Source organism: Canis aureus, chromosome 37, assembly GCF_053574225.1.
Source record: "Canis aureus isolate CA01 chromosome 37, VMU_Caureus_v.1.0, whole genome shotgun sequence".
In the NCBI taxonomy this organism is placed as follows: Eukaryota; Metazoa; Chordata; class Mammalia; order Carnivora; family Canidae; genus Canis; species Canis aureus.
Window position 1 is genome coordinate 15,321,143 of NC_135647.1, and position 22,442 is coordinate 15,343,584.

General features: G+C 43.0%; 1 protein-coding gene across 2 annotated transcripts in view; it reads left to right on the forward strand.

The window, feature by feature from the left end:
• The window catches only part of ADTRP (androgen dependent TFPI regulating protein), a 59,294-nt gene that overhangs the window by 20,119 nt on the left and 16,733 nt on the right, over positions 1-22,442 (forward strand). For both annotated transcript variants that reach the window (XM_077886519.1, XM_077886518.1), the window contains exon 5: positions 18,776-18,891. In XM_077886519.1, the coding sequence (XP_077742645.1) occupies positions 18,776-18,891 (116 nt within the window). The remainder of the gene's footprint in view (positions 1-18,775; positions 18,892-22,442) is intronic.

A 22,442-nucleotide genomic window follows, 5' to 3' on the forward strand; every position in this document is an offset into this window, starting at 1 on the left:
TTGATTTGTGTGAAGAGTGGCTTGCTTTCACAATTCCATTATCTGGTGGTTCTCTATCAATAGGCTGCTTTCTAAATAGAAGAATACCCATTAGAAAATACTTCCTAATTTCAAAATTAAGATCAAAGTTTTTTTTTTTTTTCTATGATAAGAACTTATTAGGAATTTGAATAATTAGAGGCACATGGGTTGCTCTGTGGTTGAGCGTCTGCCCTTGGCTCAGGTCATGATCTTGGGGTCTTGGGGTCTTGGGATCAAGTCCCGCGTCAGGCTCCCTGCAGGGAGCCTGCTACTCCCTCTGCCTAGGTCTCTGCCTCTTTCTCTGTGTTTCTCATGAATAAATAAGTAAATTTTTTTTAAAAAGGAACTTGGATAATTAAAATTATTCCATGCCCTTGAGGATGTGCTGGTGGGGTCTCCCCTTCTGTGTGACGTAACTAATCCTCACTTCCACAGCAACTATGTGCAATCCCATCAATGAGAAGAATGACTTTATGTTACAGAATAACCAGGATGGAGAAACTCATGACAGAACCTAAAGCCCTCTGAAATACCAAGAGAAAGGAAAAAATAGCTAAGTGGTAGGAAAGAGCTAACATCCCATGATCTCAGAACAGAAGTGAAAATGTCCAAGAGCAAGCCCAGGAAGGAGAGCCTTCTTTTTGAGTTTCCAAGGAACATCTGCCAGTTTACAGTCAGCAAGGGAAAGCCCCACGATATTTCTGGCTGCCTTGGAGGCTGTGGAACTCCATCCTCACCTGGAGCAGGGAGCTGCTGATGGGTTTTCCACCAGCACCCACCCCCTTTCCTGGTCTCTGCAGTCCCTTGTGGCTAACTGGAAATTCGGGTGTGTGTAAGTCCTCCATCTCTCTCTCACTGCCAGGTCCTTGCATTACTGGGCAGTGGAATATTTCTGCAGGGTACTGTCTAGTTCCCCAGATGGTGACTCCACTTCCCACAAACCACACACCCATCATCGCATGGATTCCCAGTTCTCAGACTCTCTCTGTCTTGAGGTTTGCCTTCTCAGCCCTGCCCTTGCATCCCCCCCCTCACAATCTGATGGGCATATCCATGTATATAGGTGCTTGCTTTGCCAACTAATTCCTAAATCTTGCTGACTCTATCCCTCTATCAGTAGCCTTACTTATCTTTTCTCACCTTCATGTGCTCACAAGATTCAACCATTTTCTCTAACATTTCACCCAAGAGTAAAACTAAGGAGGAGCGAGCATATGGGGACACGAAAGAGCTCTTTCCCTGGGGAGCCCATGAGCACTGAGCCGCGTGAGACGGCTGCTGGTCTGTGGGAGTGTGAGTAAAGGCTTTGCTTAAAGTGGGGATCCTGCTTTTGTGCTCAGCGATTCATGAACATGGAGTGTATACTTGTAGCCTTTTTTTTTTAATTAAATCCTCTTTTTTAAATTTATTCATTTGAGATTTTTATTTATTCATTTGAGAAAGAGAGCATGAGTAAGGGGGAAGGCCAGAGAGAGAGGAAGAAGCAGACTCCCCACTGAGCAGGGAGCCTAATGCAGGGCTCTATCCCAGGACCCCGGGATCATGACCTGAGCCAAAGGCAGACGCTCAACCAACTGATCCACCCAGGCACCCCAGATCCTGTTGCCATGCTCTTGTGCTTTTGAGGGAGGGATTACTTAGGAAGTCTGAATAGAAGCAAAGCATTATTGCTGGGTGTCCAGTTCATGTCTGTCATGTGCTTTGTGTCTGGGGGCAGATGATGTATGATACACACATAACCCCCACTTTAATGGACTGTATAGTCTGGTGAAGGGGACAGATATTAACAATTTCCCAAATTAATGCATAAGAACAAACTAAGTATTCTAGAAGAAAGACCAACAGGAGTGCCTCATGTGGATTTGTGGGTCAGAAAAAGGGCTCTCTGCAGATGAATAGCTGCTAGCAAGTAGGGACAGGGCAAAAAGGAGTTCAGGCAGAGGTAAACACATATGTGAGCTCCTGGGGTGGGAAAGAAGTCAGTGCACTGGAGGAAGGAAAAGCAAGGGAGAAGTGCCAACTAGGTGGGAGAGAGGCTGGTGGGGTTGTGAGAGCTTGGAGTCCCGTGGAGGCCAGGCTGAGGATTGTGGATCCTGTTTTTCTTGCCATCATGGTAAGGCTTTGCAGAGTCATTACCAGGGTGTGATATGATCCACTTTGCATCAGGAGAGGCCCACTCTGGCTGCCATCTGCAGAACATTGTGCAGGTGGTGAGACCATCTAGGATGTAGGCATCTGGGTGGGAGTCCTGGTGCTTGAGCCAGGGAGGTAGGTGTGGAGATGGCATATATGGAGGGACTGTAGGAGTATTTTGGAGGTAGAATTTACAGCCTTGCTGATGGATTAAAGGGTAAGGCAAAGGAAAGAATCTGAGATCACCACCTTGATACTTAGCATGAGAAACTGGGTGAATTTGCGTAGACAGGGAAGACTTTTGGAGAGAGTGGGGAGGGCAAAGGGAGAAGGAGAGAGACTCTTAAGCAGACTCCCTGCTGAGCGGGGAGCCCAACCAGGGGCTGGATCCCACAACCCTGGGATCATGACCTGAGCTGAAATCAAGAGTTGAATGCTTAACCAATGGAGCCACCCTGGCTTTCCTGGCTACAGCCTATCTTTAGGGAGACAACCTGGTGTAGTTGTGATATGGGTCATGTGCCCTTAACACATGGTTAAGAATTTAGCAAATATGGGCTTTCTTGCCCTTTTCTGTGTCTGTGGGGCTTTTTGTATTCTGCTTAGCACCCAACAGTGGCCCTTCTAAATTCCAATGGCTGGTCTATCTGTAATTGGGCACATGCACGCACATGCAGCAGTCTTAGAGCCCACCATCCAACAACCTTGGGGGTTACATTTTCAGTCCTGACCAGGAAAGTTTAAAATCACCAGATGTGCCACATGGATCATTTATTACACAATTTCCCTACACAGTGGCATCCCAATACTGATCCTCACACTGGGAGACTTTCCCAAGTCCCCAGAAAGTCTCTGGTCCTACAATATGAGCCATTGCTTATCTTCATGGACCCTTCTTCTGTGAGCACATCAGAATTAAAAATAAGACATTCTTGAGGGACAGAATCTTTAAAAATTGCTTTTGGTCATTTTTGTTATTGTTGTAGCTTCTTTCTAAATAAAAACCAAGATGCAGATAAGAGACATGATTCCAGGCCTGCAGAAACAGATTGGTTAGCACTGATGCCAATGTGAGGCTCAGTTCACCATTGCATGAATACTCTGCTCTTACTGTTGGTTTTCTAGATCTGACCCTTCATGGTACACTGCTGTTGGGCAACTTAAGTCCCAATCCAAGGTGACAAATGTGAATGTCTGAAGGGGCTGGGCGGGTAAGGGAACTGAGGGAAGCAGGTGGTCAGAAGAGACCTCGCAGAGATTCTGGGCTTCGCTAGATTTCACTTTAATTTTCTCATCTTTGAAAACAGAGCAGTTCTTAAGCACAAGGACAGTGAGAAAGGAGAAAATCCTCTCAGTGCTGTGGAAATGTAGGGAGTAGTCTTATATGGTCTAAAGGGGTAGCTGTCACTAAAAACAAAAACAAAAACCAAAAAAAAACCTCACGAAACAAAAACAAACAAACCCAAGTTGGAAATCCTTTTAAAAAAAATGATATCTCCATATTTAAAAGTACAGGCTCACAGTTTTTAGGACTCTGCTAAGACAGGCAATATATTTGTGGACCAGATATGGTTTGTAGGGTCTGCTCTATGATTAGTTGAATATACTTTCCTTTTAATCAGATTGTTTTTCTTACTGATCATGAATGCCTTTCTCACTTATAATGGAGAATATTAGAAAACACAGCAAGCTTCTTATTCCACTGATTTCTGCCCATGTAAGACTACCTTAATTAAATCCGGGAGTGAGGGCTGGGCAGGTGGATTGGGCCCTGTGAGTCTGTAAGACACACACATGTGTGAGGAGCTAGAGTTACCAAAATGTGGGAACAACTTAGACTTCTGAAAGCTTTTCATTCATGCTTCGGTGCCATTTTTTCACATATTCCCATCGTTAAAGTATATCTTTTTTGCCAATTGTCTAAGAGTTTGTGTACCCTAAGGACACCCTATTTTTTGCATAATTAGAGAGAGACAGTGACTTCTCTCATTTGTGGATTTTTGCACATTTGGACCTTCCTTTCCAGTTGTGAATATATTCACAGTCTTTGAATAGAGGAAACAACTGAAAATACCATGGACGCCATTAAAAAGACTCCATTAACATAAAAATCTATAGGCATGTTGGCCTGCACCCTATCTCTCCACTCAAAGAATCAGCTGTCTAATTATGAATGTTTAAAAACAGGATGAAAACCTGATGTTAGATAAGTGGCAAGAGGGCGTGGCCATTGCTTGAAAATGCTGTTTTTTTGCTATTGTCTTAGGACATATGACTAATAGACAATTATATAGTGATATAGTTCCCCTTTTCACCCATTTCATTCATAAATATTCTTTTATTCATTTTTATTCAATGTGCATTTATAGCAATGATTGGCAGAGATACTAAAATACTTAACCTATCAAATAGTATTTAATAAAAGTCTTTTGTCTACCATCAGCCCAGGGAGGTTAGTATAAAGCTTATATGTGGGAACATTTTAATTAATATGCATAGTTTTACTGACATATTTTAAAATACTTTGCTAACCTAATAATGTCAGAGTTAGTAGCATTAAAATATCATGATGATCACAGAAATTGTAAGCCTGACACAAAAGGTGCTTAAGAAACATTTGTCAAATGATATTTGACAACTGGGATATGGGTTGCTCATCCAGGGAGAATGGGACTTAATGTTTGTGGGTTGGTTTTTTGTTGTTGTTGTTTTGTTTTTTGTTTTTTTGTTTTTTTGTTTTTTGAGATGGTGACTTTTAGAGCATGACGCAGATAATCTGAGACATCTTCAAGTTCAGGTCATTGGGAAATGGATCATCTGGGGAAGCATTTGCTATCTTCACATCTGTTAAGTTGCTTTTTTTGCTGAAAAGTTGTAAGGGATAAAGTATTAGGAAAAAAGGGTGCTGGATTGATCCTCAAAGGTCAGTTTAGGGTGAATGGAAGCAAAATATCTTTGCTCTGTGTCTAAGTTGCAAAAATGATTGATCTCAGATGTTTCCTACAAGTTAATTTTTGATTTTGTGAAAAGAATTACCTTTAAGTACTAGAAAAATTTTGGCCCCGTTTCTGCCATTGTCTTATTGTGTGATTCTGGGAAAGTCAATAAACCTCTCTGGGTATTGGGTTCCTTAAAATAGGTGTGTTTAGTGGGTGCCTAGGTCTGTTGAGCTCCTGAATTTTGATTTTGGCTCAGGTCATGATCTCAGAGTTATGAACTAAAGCTCCACATCCAGCTCTGCACACAGTGCGGAGTCTACTTGAGACTCTCCCTCTCCCTCCTATGCTCTTGTGTCCTCTCTCTTGCTTTCTCTCAAATAAATAAATAAATCTACTTTTAAAAGACAGTTCTATGGTCTACTCTAGCTCTGTCTCATCCCTTTCTCTGATACTCCTTAAAAAAAAAAAAAAAGTGTTTCCTATTCTTCTTGGTGACTCTATTAGGAACAAAGAAAGTAATGTATGTGCAATGTGAAGCTTTCAGTGATACATAAGGACCCATGCCAAATAGTTGTCCACTTGGAATCACCATTACTCCTTTCCTATCCTCCTCTGCATAGCAAGGGATAAGCCCAGAACCACACACACAGCTCCTAGAATCCCTTTCTCAGCATGGTTCCAGGTGAGAGTCAGCCAATGAGGGGCACTCTCATGAGTTGTGCAAGAGAACAAACCATTATTCTCTAGTGGCAGTTGAAAACGGCTGGGTGGGAAAATAGACACAAGGTTAGCTATAGCTGCTGGACGAGCACCTAGGAATCACAAACTTTGTACTATCAGCAGCTGGAACCAATGGTGGCAGCTTCCAGAGACTTAGGAGAATTGCCACAGCCTCTTAGCCAGTTCCCTTAAATCACCCTTTCTAGCAAAGTTTCTCTGACTCTTTACTGATCCACCCTTTCCAACAATTGCCTATGCCTCTAAGACCTTCCTCCTGGGAATCCCTCAATGGGCTTCTGTGCTCCTGCCGGGATCCTGGCTAATACACGATCATATGATTCCCACTTCCTTCCAAATCATGCTCACACCCTTTACATGAGAAAGTTATCCATCCAAAGGAAACCAAGTCTTGAGTGCCTTTTGTTTCTGGCCGTAGAATGAAACGGTAGCCCAAAACAAACACTACAAAACACCTAAAATGTTGAATAAAATATTTTTTTTAAAGATTTTTAAATGTCTGATTCACTGACAAGAAAGTAATGGGAAGTCCCCAAAGCTAAAATAAGACAAAAGAAGAGCTAACAAAAAGAGGGAGGTAGGGGCCGTATTTGAAGACAGAGTCACTGATCATTTCCTAGAATTTTTGAAAAATTAACCCTTAGAGGCGAGAAGTACCAAAAATTGCCACACAGGACAAAAGGCAGATATCTAGCCCCTTGTGTGACACTGAAGACACCTTACACATGAAGAAGATGCTAGAAGCAGCCAGATTAACAAGATGGATTTCCCAAATAGCAACCACTGTTAGACCACCGATAGCTGATTTCTCATTAGCAACAAAGAAGGTGGGAGACGGTGAAGTAACAGCTTCAAGCCTTGAAGAAAAAACCTGCCAGCCTATTTACTCCCTGAAAGTATCTTCTGGAACAGAGAGAAGGCAAAGACATTTTCAGACACAGGGAAACAAATTTTATCACCCACAGACCCTCAGGAATGGGAAAGGCTCAAGGGTATGCTTCAGGAAGAAGGAAAATGATCTCAGAAGGGAGGTCGGAGATACCCAAAGCAAACGGCAAGCAATTTGTTCGACTTCTGGTGATTTAAAAAAAGAATGAGTTAAAATGCTAGATGAAAATAGAATGTAAATTGGGAGAAGGACGTTGGAATGAAGGCTTGGATTGCGGAGGGGGGAAGGACTAGAGATAATGACTTCTATTATACGCTACCAAATTAAATGAGCACGTTATAATGTCTAAAATAGCCACATGGAAATGGAGTGCATGGCTTCTGCATCAGTAGAAGAAGAAAAGCTGTGAAGAGGAGAAAAAAAAAAAAAAACTACACTGATGAGAATTTGAATCCATGGTCAGGTGCTCTTCCGAAGCATAGAGAAATGCGTGAGCACAGGACTCCTCGTGGGATGGCGCGTTATATGGTGGACAGGCCTTTGTGCACGATTAAGTGACCCCCACCCCGCCGCCTCCCCCTCCCTGAAAGCATTTCTACTGCTCTTGAAGGCCCAAATCTCTACATGATGCAACTAACCCCTAATTGAATTATTCCAGTTAATCCTGTAGTCAGATGTGGGGAATGGGGAGGCAACACGGGAAGGTCAGGATGCATTTGAGGGGAATAAAATATTCCTTTGAAATGACTGGGCATAAGCAAAGAGAGAGAATGAAGGATTCAGCTCCAGTTTGTTCATGCCTTCATCGGGGCCCAGAGCCTTAGGGCTTATTCCACAGGCTGCTCTTTAATAATACTAAATTGCGATTATAGATGAGGTTGGTGGAGGATTCTCCTTTCTAATCCAGGCAGGTGTCCCTGGAGGAGAGGCCCTTAGACATTCCTGGCAATTAAGGAAAGGCTCTTGATCATAAAGTGATCCCTCGAGGTGACCAAATTGTCTGCCTTCTATGCTGAGCAGTGTGACAATGAAGCACAAATGTGTGTTTCTTTATATTCTGGTGCACGCTGTTTAGTTTTTGTATAAGTCATGCTCAGGGCTAGGTTTTTACATTCTCAGGATTGCTCGATTTACCTTCCCATTAACATCAATGGAGTTCCACAAAGACCTACAGAAGAATCCAGACCACTTCACCAGGGGAGGGGTGAAATGCAAGTCCCGTTTGCAAACTGGGATATGTCCTACTGAGCGATTTAACCAAAACCCAAAGCCCCAGCTTTCCTCTGAGCCTCCGTTAGCTGTGAATGCCCCCATCTGAAGACTTTGCCAACCTACGTGCTGCTTCTTCCCCTCCCGCCAATTTCCTAATCCCTTCGATTCTTGTAAATCAGAGTGGTGCATCTTGTCCTTTGCAGAGGTAGGATGGCAACCTGCTGCTTGGCCACTTTCCTGAGACCTATACTCTGGCTTCCGGTCTTTCAGAACAACCACTCTATGAGAGGATGAAAGGAAGGAGCATCCCTTCTCCCTACCACCCGAAACAAAGACAAACCTCAAGCTATGGTTTCACTTTACTGAGCCCTGCCCTGATATTTAACCAGGATTGTGGGGGTGATGGTGGGGTTGGCTAATTAGGAGTTTCTTCTAGGCAAACAAGCCACGTGAAAGAGAAGCAGGTAAGCCTCTCTGAATGGAGCAGAGCCCAAGAGCATTGCCCCAGACCCATAACAAGCATCATCTATGCTTATTCTGCTCATTTCTCTTCTTCTGGTCACCAACTATCTCCGTGTTGTCAAACCCAGGGCTCTTGCTTTTGCCCCAACTTACTCACTTCTCAGCAGGTGTTTGGCACAGTGGACTTCTCCCTCCTTGAAACTCAGCTTTTTTGGCTTGGTTGATACGACATGAACTAGCTCTCTGCTGTGACCTCTACCTGCCCTGTACATGATCGTGTTCTTCCAGGCGGGCCCTGGGCCATCCTCCTGCCAGTACTCTTTCCCTAGGAAAACATCCATCTCCACCCATGTGCCCAGTGTCTAGCCCAGCCCTCCTTTGAGTTCCTGACTTGCATCTCTGATGGCCTGCCTTACACAGCTGTTACAGACGTATCCATAGGCGTGTCACAGACACGTCTGGGTCAACGTGTCCTGAGAAGTGAACATGTTATACTCACTGCCGAATCTGGTCTGGGCTCCTCTCTCTCAGAAAATGGAGCCACCATCCTCCCAATTGCTCAAGACAAACGAGCAATTGACCCTGCCACCTCCTTCCATCCCACCATCCTCATATCCAATCCATTAGCTAATTGTGCCCATTCTGCCTCCAAAATATTTAGCAAATCCGTTCACTTTCTAGCTCCACTGCCAACACCCTGGTGTCCCTATTCTCTTCTCATCTAAAGCACTCACTGCCTCCAAACTGGTCTTCCTGCTTCCATTCTCCACCTTCTATATATAACAGCAAAATAGATGGAAACTGATTGTTCCCTTCTAATACTCGTCACTGATTTTCTGTTCCACTTAGAATGATCCTCAAATCTCTTCCTGCGACCTATCATGTGTAATGAACTGGCCTCTGCTCTGAGCCTGTAACCCTTGTGGAGCTCTTTCCTATACTAGGACCTTTGCACATGCTCTGTCCTCTTTACTAGAAATGTTCTTCTGCTCTTTCACAGCTCACTCTTATCATTTAGGTCCCAGCTTAAAAATGACCTCTTCAGGAAGGCTTTCCCTGTCTACCCTACTTAAAGTATGCCCCCCTCCCTTTCCTTCAGCTGCAGATTGCTGTTTGTTTCCTTCATAACATATATCATGATTGGAATCTATGTGGTTTTTACTTGTTTATAGAAAATTCTTAAAAAAAAAAAAAAGAAAGAAAGAAAATCCTGCTGACTAGACTATAAGATCTACAAGGTCAGGGATCACATGCCTTTACCTTTTTGGGGGAAGAGGCAGAGGGAGAGGGATCTTAAGCATCTCCATGCCCAGTGTGGAGCCCAACATGGAGCTCAATCTCACAACCCTGAGATCATGACCAGAGCTAAAATCAAGAGTCAGATGCTTAACCAACAGAGCCTCCCAGGTGCCCCTGTTTACCACTTAATTCTAGCACCTCTCACTGCACCTAGCATGAGGGAGGCCCTTAATAAAGACTATTGCATGGAAGAATGAATGAACTCTTCACTTCTTACTCTGGTAGCTTCTCTGTGCCCTTGACTGGTCCCAGAGTTCCCTCCTCAGGGGCGGAGTGGGGTGTGCTGATGCAGAAAGGAAGACTTTAGGAGACCTGCCTTTAGAGTCTGTGGCTGGCACTAAATGCTCTGAAACTGTGAGGTGTTCTTTTGTTCAGAAAACTATGAGTGAGAAAAATTCTAGAGGGGTTACTGATGCCTTGAAATATCCATGTGTGTTTGGTGGTTCTATTTGAGCCCCAATATACTACTGACTGACTTATGTTCAAAGAGATGCACAGAATCATGGTAATTGCATATCTTTTAGTAAAGGAAAGATACTGGGTTGTTTTGTTTTGTTTTGCTTTTTTCCCTAATCGGGACTATGGTTTGAAGGTGGCTGTTCTCTAGCAGCAACGTTTTCAGGCTTATACTTTTCCTCTGTTAACACCATTGTCAGATGGTAGATAACTGAGTATTCATGTAGCCAAAGGGCGTGCAAAAAAGCCATTGAATCAAGGAAGGAGATTGGCAGAGGCTGAAACTAAGAGGAATGAAGACATGACAATATTGGAAGTAACTAGATGAAGGAAAGGTGGTTGAAGAAAAAACAAAGAAAATCCATTGAAAACAGCCTCTTTCTATTCTGTGAAAATGTGGGAGAGGCCAATTCCCCACCCTCTTATTGCCGGGCTTGCTTGTTTGATAAGAGATCCAACCACTGGTTTCTGCTGACAAGCAGAGAGGCTAGTAATGGGGTACATTAGTATACATATGTGAAAAGTGAACCCACAAATGTAGAACCTCAATAGAAATAGAACAAGTTCTTTGGTGGCTGCCATGGAACCTAACATTTGAACATCTCAATAGTAATCAAGAGTCTTTTTATGTTGAAGACAGAATTTAAAAAAATAAAAAAAGCCTCATAAAGGCAGCGGGAGAGTTTAGTATTTCACTTCCCTTAATAGGAACAGATTTTACCAGTGAAAACTCAGATTTAAAGGCTAAACAAAATAAAAAAACCTTTGTGGGTTTTTATTGTTTTGTTTTGTTTTGTTTTTGTTTTTGTTTTTTTGGTCTGAGTTGGGAAACCAAAAAGTGCAGGATTATTTCAGAGGGTTATTCCAGAGAGTTCTCTTAGTATGAACTAGTTAGGAATAAAAGCTTGTGTATTTTGGGCAGCTCTCAAAACACATCTAGGAACCCATAAAAGCCACATTTTACTATCCAGTGGTAAGAAGGAATTTTGTGACCTTTTGAGAAATTTTGTTTTGTTTTTCCTAAGAAAACCGCGATAAGGAAGTGAAGCAAGTTTCTTGGCAATGGGGAGATTGCCTCAGTGCCACAGGCTTGTGTTCCCAGGGGTGTAGGGGGCTCTGAGCAAGCATACTACCATCAAGTTGTCCTGCATGTAGGTTCCCAAATTTTGCATTTAGAAAGTTGTTCTAATTTCCACCCACCCTTGGGGTTTATGGGACAGAGGGCAGGGGCAGCCGTGGAGATGACTCCATGCCAACTCTTCCCCAGTGCGCAGGGGCTCTAAGGTCCAAGTCCAAGATTACCATGAATAAAAGGCTAAAACCCAAAAGTACAAAGAACCAAACATGGGGGTCAACCTGCAAGGAAGAAAAAGCAATTTGGGAACACAAGAAATAAGCTCCTGGATCCTTATTGCAGCCTCTGGTCTCTGAAACCAGGGTGCATATCTTTTAGTAAAGGAAAGGTACTGGGTGGATGGGGCTCATGCCTTCTCAACACTTGACACATTCGACCATACTTATCAAAAAATTCCCTTTCCTTCTTTACCTTACTTCCAGAGTTTCTTTTCTTTTCCAGACTTTGTTTATTTGAGAGAGCGCACTACGGAGAGAGAGCAAGCACAAGTGGGGGCAGAGGGAGAGGGAGAAGCAAGTTCCCCACTAAGCAGGGAGCCTGACGTGGGGCTCCATCCCAGGATCCTGGGATCAGGATCTGAGCTGAAAGGAGAGGCTTAACCAACTGAGCCACCCAGGCTTCCCCACCTCCATCCAGACTTTCTAACTGCTCCTTGTCAACTTTCTCTGCAAGATACTCTTCCTTTGCTAATTATTTAAATCAGGCATTCTTAACTGGAATTGATTTTGCTCACCAGGGGTTACTTGGCAATACCCAGGACGGTTTTGATTGTCGCAAAGGACGTGGGTGGGTGCTCCTGGCATCAAGGGAGCAGAAGCCAAGGAGTAGCAGCTTAGTAGAAGTTGCTAACCACCTTCAATGCACAGGCAGCCCTCTACAAAGAAAAATTATCTATTCTTGCACTCGTGAAACCATTGAGAAACTCTGGCTTAACTACTGTTATTTAATAGTGTTTATTCCTGGATTTGTTATTTTTCTCCTACTCTTTTTGGATTATCTTATCTCCTGCCACTCAGAAAAGTTGTAGCTATACTCTAATGGCTCCCAAATCTCTGTCTCCAGTTAGATTTCTCTTCTGAGTACGAAACTCATATCAAAGCTTCTTATTTGCAGGGAGGGGCTGCCCAACTGTCTGAATTCCTCCAAGCATTTAGATCTCTGTGTCACCAACAGGGTATAATACCTCCACTCCAGGCTCTAAACCGAGAATAAAATACTGGCTGTTGTCTGACTCATAATGGGAAAGAAAACAAACAAAAAAACCCAACAGGGGGGAAATGGTATTTCTGGAGTCCATCTACTATTCTGATCATCAGAAGCCTACATAATTATACAATTATCTCCGTGCTGGAAGGATTTCCTTCTAGAGATTGCATTTTATTATTTTGCCTTCAGATTTTTATCAGTTTATGGAACCTAGATCTCTGAACTGTTGTTTTGGGGCCACCACCTACCAGTGGAAAATACTAGTGGAAAAACTTGATTTCCCCGAAACACAGACAAACAAACAAAAAAAAAGGATTGTGTTTATTCCATCATTCTTGTTACTTTGGCTGTCCGGAAACCTATTGCAAGTTTGAATCTCAATAATAGCAGCCCTCTGGTTGACTTATTTGCATTTCATTGTTTTTTATGGGTCCTTGACTTTCTTTTACATTTTCTCACGTTAATGTGTACTTTTTGGTTGTGAGGCATCTCAAAGGTGTGCAGGGCTGGTTGGGAGAGAAGAATTAAAGAGCTCAGTAAGTGGAAAACAGAAGGAATTCTAGCGAAGGGGACAGAATGAAAGACCAGGATAAGGAGGAGACTGATTTGAGTCAAAAGAGGGGGAGCCTGTTAAGACACAGTGGAAAATCAGAAGGAGAGATGAGATTAGGGAAGGAGTGTAGACAGTGGACCGAGGCAACAGGTAGCCACAGAAGATCCTTGAACAAGAGTAGCATCATACACTTGTTTTGGGAAGGTTTTAATTGTAGTGTTGAGTATGTACCAACGTAGGAGAAAGCTAGGGAGGTAATGCCAGGGGAGATCAAAAGCTGGGCAGCTATGGGAAGAATTGGAAGGGAAAAGTGAATCAAGTTTGGATATAAGACATGAAGGAATGAGGCATTGATTACAGCAGGTGTTTAGGGTATTATTATGGCCAGAGAGAATTAAACAAGAGGAAGGGATTTGGGTGCTTTGGAGAGGTATGGAGAGAGAGGAAGACAGAGAAAGGCAAATATATTCCTGGATTGTAGGGTCCTAAGATTCCAGGTCTTTTCTTTTGTCTTACCCTTAACTGGATCAAATATGAACACTCACTTCTTCACTAGACTGGATGCTGTCAAAGCCACCTAGCTTCCTGTTAGAAGAATACTGCTTTGAGATGTTGACCACACTGCATATTAACTCAAAGCACAACAATGTAGTAAGTAAGAAATCACTTAGAAATGCTCTTTAAAAAAAAAATTAAAAAAAAACAAAAAGAAAAAAAAGAAACGCTCTTTAAAAGATCCACTAAGTTATCATTTAACCACCTGTTCAATTCACAGACCAGTTCATAAGTAACACCCTACTCTTCTTCCTCAGCCCAGTGGAGCATTTACTTCTCTTTCCAGGTCAGTTTATAAAGACTATTCACATTTCTCCCAACCTTTTGTTATGAAAATTTTCAGACCAAGTGCAGTTGAAAGAATTTTACAGTGATCACCTGGATTATCTGCAATTTAGATCCTACAATTCAGAGTTAACTGAATTTGTTTTATCTCCAATCTGTGCATCCTCCCATCCATGAACTCAACATCCATATTTTTGGTATATTTCAGAGTAAATTGCAAACTACTACTCCTCTATGGTAAATAAGATTATTGGTTTTTAACTTCTGTTTTCTGAATTTGTACAAAGCTGGGCTGTGCCAGCCTGCCTAGATAGACTGTAAAGATCAAAGGGAAGCCTGTGGCTCTTTCTGTGGGTGGCTTATCTTCCCAACCCCCCGCCCCAGGCATTTGAACATTGGCTCTTTAATTATAGTGGTGCCTAACCTGTGCACTTGAGTTTCTAGAAAGTGGGAAAGGGAATTCTTACAAATCTAATCATAGTGTCTTCTATACTCTTTGTATTTGAGGCTGAAAAGACTCCTGCAGGTAGTGTAGGTGGAAAAATTTATAGAAAAGAAAAGAGTGGTCCCCAGGCATATAAAAAATATAGCCTATGTCTACATTTCTGGATTTCCATGTATCAAATGGGCTTAAAGCAAAATTATAACTGTAGCAACAGAGGGGTCATAGAGAATACAGATTTTCTCTGCTTTTGGACACAAAATATTCCCAGGAAGACCTTCACTATTGTCCCAATCTGTCAGTTTTAGAGGCAGAAACTACAGTGGTGAGGAATGAGATACAAGTTTTTAGCTGGCAAAGGAATGGTAGTTATCAAAATCAGAGATGGTCTTATTGGGATTTACAAAACTTGGGATTTACAAAACAATTATTACTGTGTGTTTTTACCACATGTGGTTTTCGAGCTTATGGAACATGATCCAGCAGTGTAATGACAAGCCTGAGTATAAGAGCATTCTATTAAGGATTGTTTTGCCTCCTTTTTCATGTCTGTTGTATTTACATTTAAGTTTTAATTGATGTTTTGGCCTTGTGTTTGCCCCTGAAGAGATTTTGTAAAGGCTTTCATTTTTTAATACATAAAAAGGATTATATTCCAGGTATATTAAGTAAAAAATACCCTTAAAGTCCCCAGAAATGAGATCTTGCTGGTGTAATAAAACTTTATTTTGCAATATCTATCCATTAGCCCCACAAACAAACCAAAGACATTGTCTTAGAGACTTGGGGAAAAGGACCTCAGTTTGGAAAGCGTCAATGTAAGGAACTGATTCTCAGGTGTAAGCATGGCCTGAACAGAGAGGTGGAGACAAAGTTAGAGACGAACACAAAGTGGGTGATTATTATGCTAAGCTCATTTTGAGAAACAGCATCTGAAGGAGAAAGTCCTTGACCAGTCCGAGGAGGTCGAAGCTGGCTTTTTTATCTTGGTCTTCTCAAATCAACACAAGGGGTAGTCTGACAAGGAAATGAAATCAAGGAAAGAGGCAGAGATCATATTTTTAAATGTGATTATCTGATTTTTAAAATATGGAGCCTCCCTGAATTTCATTCACTGGAGAAAATTAAATGCTCTTGGTCCCTCCGGGGATCTTAGAGATAAGAGTGTGACCATCCTGGCTTACGGATTTAGTCTGGGGAGCCTGCCTGACGGTGATGGAAAACTGTTGGCTCCACGGGTTATCTCAGGGATTAAGGCTGGTCTCTTTCACAAGAGTCAGGCAAATGCATCCCGTGATACATTTAGCCTCCAACCAGGGAAGCTGTTTATAACAGCTACGTACCTACAGGCATGAGGTGAGTAAAAATAAGCACTCATTATGTTTCACGTTGTGACTCATGTAACCTTGTAGGAATGCTCTGCGGGCTGGTAACTTCCAGTACTTATGCACAAGGCTACTTTACATCCAGGGGATCTAAAGCACATTACTATACTAATATTTAAATCACTACTTCATACTTAGAGTTCCATCTCCAAGATATCCAGATGGGAAGTAGGCATTTATACCAAGGACAGGAGGAAGAAGCATAATTTAGTAGAAAAGGATGGGAAAAGAGCAACCCTGTCCTTTTAACCAATGCATCTGGAATGACACACTTAAAGAAATTTCTACCAAAATGATGGCTAATTGACAAGGGAAGATAATTTGATTCCATCGTTTCCGTTCACACATACTATTGTTTCAGCCCATGATGTTTTGTTTACTCTGGAAGGAAATATTTTACCCCCTCTGAGATAATTAATTTTTGTCAGCTTCACTGTTTATAAGGGAAACTGAGAAACTGTTAATTGAAATACAGAATGAGTCACTGTTTTCAGTAATTTTTGGCAGCATTCTAATTTGTGTCAATCCCAGCCTAATTATTAGATTTTTTGGAAGCAGAAAGCATATTTGATATTTCTCTTACTGATCTTTTTCTTCCTTTTTTTTTTTTAATATGTGCTGCCTGACAAAGGTTATACAGTTGATATGAACATGAGGTAAAATACCAGTACATTTGAAATACCAGGAGGTTCATTTTGTCACGCTTGGCTCATCACGCTAGCCCAGTGTTTAGAAAGCTCTCAGACTGTGGTCTTCCTCCTACCCCCAGCCCGGATGAAAAAAATGCTGTTCTTTTGAAGACCTTTTAGCTAGTACTAAGCCACGGTATATGGCCCGTCACTAATGACATCACTGAAGTAAACTTCCCAGAAGCCATCAGGGAGAAGTCGTTTGGAAATCCAATTGAATGTCACTTGTAAAGGGCAGGCTTCTAGAAGAGGTGACCAGTCATGCATTCCTGAGTTATTTGTTGTAAAAGCATTAATCACTATGAACTCATTTGCTCCTAATGTGAACACCCTACATTATTCCACAGGAACTCTCTTCCCAATGATCATTAATGTAGAGATCTGAAGCTGCTGACAATGGGCAAGGTTAATAAAATCTGTTAGATCAATGGCCAGTGTAATGGGACTGTTAATGCTTCCTAACAGAAGTGGGATCTTCCTGGTAGCGTCAGAATGAAGGCAGGCAAAGAGGCAGCTGGCTGTGCTGGCCAAACAGCCCCACCTCTCACCACCTGAAGTGGCCTCTGGATGAAGAGCGCATTGATGTCAGCTGCAGCGTGTGGCCAGGCCTCTGAAGGGGCAGCTGTGGGCTGGGGAGGGAGCTACAGGGTGGCCACAGGGACGGCTCTGCTACCGTGCTCCAGCTACCTGCCTCCCTGCGTCCTAGCCCCTGGTGGTGCTATGGACATCCTAGGACTTCGCTTCACCCCACTCTATCTACACTGGGCCACCAAGGAGATGAAGGAGGACAATCAGTGATAATGGTGACAATCATGGCTAATGCTCACTGGAAGTTCTCAGAGGTCAAGGACTAAGCCCTTTACATATTCTAATCTCAACCCTCGAGGCCCTACTCTCCATGACGTGAGGACGATTCTCCATTTTATAATGGAGGAAGCTGAAGTTCAAACAGATTCAGTAACTAGTACAAGGTCAGATTTGAAAGTGTGTGCCCTTAAGCACTATGCTCCTTTATTAGTGGGAGAGCCACAGAAACTGTAGCCTAATTTCAGACCAAAGAAAGGTACAGGGTGTAACCGTTGGCCTACACACCTTGCCACTTGTACATGCATCCTGTCGGTATGTTCAGGACCAATCTTGGAAAAGTCTGTGAAAACTATGGTTTGTCTTTAATGCTGTTCACTAAGCTTTGCTACTAAAATGTGGGTACCTGGGACCTGTAACAAGGGCAATTGCTTTGTGCCACCCACCTGCAGCCTTGTTGGGGCCCCAGGAGGCCTTCTCTGCCCAGCAGAATCCTATTATTAAAATTTGTTCCTTCTCATTACACCCCTGTCTCATAAAAACTTGTCACATTTCTCTAAGGGTCTTGATCTCCTGACTTCACCCTAGCTAGTTTAGGTAGAGTAAGAAGAAGCTATGGTCTCCTGGGGATGCCTCTGAGCACAATGCGAATAGGACTGACAGCAGAGGCCACCCAGAGCCAGCACCCAGGGCCCCAGCAACATAGCCGGGCATGGGAGCACAGTGTCATGGGCTCTGGAACATTCTGAACTCCCAGCGACTATTGTAACTGAGGTGCTGACATGGCTGCCTTGGGGCTCAGAAATGGAAACTGGATGGAGTTCACAGGTGGAGGCTAAAGATGCAAGAGGCTGCCAAGAGCAGAGGAAATTAGGGACTGGGATGAAAGAGGAATGGTAGCTATAAGCATAAAAAATATAAAATCCCAACACTATTAGATGTTCCCAGTCAGCAGTGTTCCCTGCTCACCCCACCCCCAGATCTTACGAATACACATCATAAGTGCTAGACTACATGGCAGAGGATAGAAATGCAGTCGTACTGAGTAAGAGAAATTAGCACGAGGAAAATGCAGGGACAGCATTGTGGAAGATTGTGTTGGCTGTGAAGAACGCGGATGATTAGAATACAGGGAGGGAAGACATTCCACAAAGAGCGTTGGGCATGAACAAAAGTGTGAGAGTGGGAACAAGTATGCTGAGTACAAAGGAGAATGAAGGAAACAGCCTAGTTCTAGTGGATGAGTGTGTGTAAGTGTGTACGTGTGGGTGTATAAGTGTGCATGCATGTGTGTTGGAAGAGGAGAGCAGAGGCCGTGGGGAATGGTGAGGGGTAGCCCATTGCAAAGGGCCTTGGTGGCCAGACAAAGGAGTTTGGGCCAACACAGTAGGCAATAGGGAGCCACTGTAGGCCCTTGGACATCTAGGGAGCATAGTCTAAGCTAAGTTAAGGGAAGTTTCATCTGGTAGCTGCATAAGAAAGTAGATTAGAGAGGAAAGAGAAAATTAGGGACATAGGCAGCTGGGGCAGCCTAACATTATGATTTATCATTTATCATTTTCTCTCCTCCAGCACACATCCATATTGCCCTTCTCACTGGTGGAGGTCATGCTCAGGCCACATTGCTATCCCCGGAAGAAGAAAGGCCTCACTGTGTTGGCTGGCGCCAGCATTATGTACATCACCAGGTAAGAATTGCAGACAGATAATCTACCTAGGCTCTTCCTTCAGGACTATGAGGGATGCCCCTGAAGAAGCATACTGTCTTATAGGAATGCCTTTATCTTGCTTTAGCAGAGATTTAACCATTACTAAATTTTTAGGTAGGAAAGATTCTTATTGTTTGATGTTGATGCTCATGGAAATATCACATGCACTAGAGTACACAGGCGTCCATGCTCAGGCAAGAAGTCATGCGTTCCTCTCTCCCCTTCATGAAGAAGTCGTCATTGCAAAGCTATGCTTATTACTTTCCCCAAGAGAATACTGATCATTGGTTTCATTTGCAATTAAAATGTTTGGATGTTTATAGCAGCAATATCCACAAGACCCAAACTATGGAAAGAGCCCAGATGTCCATCAATAGATGAATAAAGTTGTGATATATATATATATACACACACACACACACACATATATAGGTATATGTATATATGTATATGTATGTGTATTTACACATACAGCCATCAAAAAGAATGAAATCTTGCCATTTGCAATGATGTGGTTGGATTTAGAGGGTATTATGCTAAACAAAATATGTCAATCAGAAAGACAATTATCATATGATCTCATGAAGATGTGGAATTTAAGAAACAAAACAGAGGATCATAGGGGAAGGGAGGGAAAAATAAAACAAGATGAAATCAGAGAGGGAGACCACTCATAAGAGACTCTTAATCAAAGGAAACGAACTGAGAGTTGCTGGAGGGGAGTGGGGAGGATGGGTGATGGACATTGAGGTAGGCACATGAGCTTGGGTAATGAGCACGGGTATTCTATAAGACTGCTAAATCACTGACCTCTACCTCTGAAATTAATAATAATTATATGTTAATTATTTGAATTTGAAGTTTTAAAAAATAAAATGGGAAAAAAATTAAAAAAGAAAAAAAGTAAAATGTTGGGGTGGATGAATAATCTGAAGCACCCAAATATATTCCATCTAAAAAAGCATTTGTCAGGTTGATCAGGCTAGGTCTGGCCCATCCTGTCTGCTTGTATTGTTATGGGCTCATTTGCATCAACATTTGGCACAAGAGCTCCTATAGGGCATTTGGGCAATTGCCTGGGGGCTTGCAGAACAGCCTAGTCAGAGGCATGAGAGGTAATTCAAGTAGCTGGCCTAGATTTCATTATTCAGCCACGTGGTGACACCAGTACTCAGAGTGCCGCTCAGTGGTCTGTAATCAAGGGAAAAGGTGTGGCCTTCCACCTGATGATTGGAAACCCCCCTCTCGATTCTGGCGCCTTCTCATCCACTACCATGCCCTTGTTCTACTGATAAGGGCATGCCAAGCATAATACCTACAGATGGAAGCTAATCATGATATTGCTTCTCCAGTCTAGATTTACATAAACTGTTCACATCTGACAATCTGGGTAATCCCCCAACCCCTCCCTATGTGGGGGAAGTTTAATTTAGGATAGGACTCTGCTAGAAATGGGAGCCAGAAACAGAACACAATCCAAAGTACTGGGGCTCTCGCCATGCTTGTTTCATTGGCTTTCACCATCTTCTGTTTCAAAGCCTATAAGCTTTGTGCCCAGAACTCAGTTGATAGCTCTTCCCTTGTGTTTTCTCCATCTCCTGCAACGTATGCACCTCCCACCCTTCTGCGCCTCTCCTTTCCCGAGTGCCCAAATCTTTCTTGCTTCTCCTCTCTTGAATAAAGAAAGTACTTGCTCCGTAAATCTACCCCAAGACTCCAGTGATCCATGCTGTTCTCCAGTCTTGGGCCTTTGCATTGTAACAAAGGATAACTTTTAGAGAGCAGGCGATAGTTAGGAACCTTCTGGCAGTTGATGCCTGGAGCACAGTGTTGAGAAGGATTCTGAGACCCTACCAAAAAATAATTTTGTCATCCATCGGCAATTATCTGCCAATAGTGTAAGAATGGAGAGTGGTAAGATACATGCCATATATTTGCCATATTTGGCTTAACCCAAAGCAATAAATCCCTAAAGATAGAATATCTGGAACTTGGGGTTGGGTAAGAGTGTGTATACATCAAGATATCTTGTTGTTGTTGTTATGCATGGAACAGATGCAGGGTAGCGTCATGCTGAGTATGCATATGAATTTCCATGCTTTTGTTTTTTTGTGTGGACTTGCATCTGATTTGGTCTTCTCTGAGTGTAACTTTTGGAGTTAGTACATTAGGTAGCATTTTTTTGGTCTGTTAACTTTTTCTGCCTAACAATTTGGCAGTTGGTCATCTGTCACATCTGACTCATGCTCTTTTATATTCAGAGACCAAGAGGGTAAAAGACCACCAAAAGCCACTGGCATTTTGGGGAGAAATCATGGTGGCCATAAAGATGAAAAGAAGCCATCAAGAGGGCTTAGCTTGTTGGTGCCTGGGCATGCGATCTGACAATGCGGGAAACGGGGGTTGGAGAAAGGAGGTGTAATGAGATGGGGGTCTGTTATGAGTGCATCCTGTGTCCATTCAGTTATTCATCAGCTCCAGGCACTGTGCAAAGCGACTGAGTTTATAGTGATGTGCAAGGCACCACGCTGCCTCTAGGGACTGTCTGAAGAGAAGAGGGTGCCCAAACTAAGGGACGAGAGAGGGAGGGGGAAACGCAGGGTGCTATGGGTGCCCAGGAGGGATGTTGGGAGCTAGCTCCTGAAGGAAATTGATGTCTAAGTTGAGACCCAAAGAATGAGAAGGAATAAGTCAAAAGAGATGTGAAAAAGACCACCAGACAGAAGGAACAACATCTGCATAGGGCTGGAGTTGCTGAGAGGAGGGCTGAATTGGAGGACAGGGAAAAGCCAGATCATCAATTCACATCAGTGAGTCTGGACTTTGAAACTGAGGGCTTCTCTGTGGGAAAGTTTTAGGAGGAGGAGTGAAATGATGTGGCTTATGTAAGAAAGATGATTGGAAAGATGACTCTGGATGAAGTGCAGTAATTGCAGAACAAGACCTGGAGGCCTATTGGTGGCATTTGTGCTAACTCGGGAGAATTGACAGTCTCAGCCAATCTGTAATTGGAATGAGAGAGGGTGAGTGGTGGTGGAGGTGACTTGGAGGTCATCCAGTGCTGGAGGCCCGAAGCCTCAGCAGAATAAACGACACACCCAAGGTCATATGGCTAGGGAAGATCAGAGCGGGACTTACACTCGGGGCTCCTATCTCCGAGTACAGTTCACTTCCCATGATATCCACACGGCCGGGTATTTGTTCAGCTCCCCGTTTGTGCAAAACACATCTGTGAAATGTGGGGGTAGGGGGGTAGAGTGGAGGTGGGGTGCAGGGAGAAGCATGCAAAAATGCTTAACCTCATTTCTATGGTCAAACTTCTGTGATGTCATGGTTCCCAGTTCTGTGCTTGGATTGGATGTTAAAGTGATACAATGGAGCGAGGGTAGAGAGAGGACAGAGACCAGTCACCAGCAGGCATGTGACTGGGTGGGCCCCAGCAGGGAGCCAAAGTGGTTTGGGATTTGGACTTTCTTGTCATTGATGAAGCACTAAATCAACATTTGGCCCATTGGGCTCCATTTTTACTA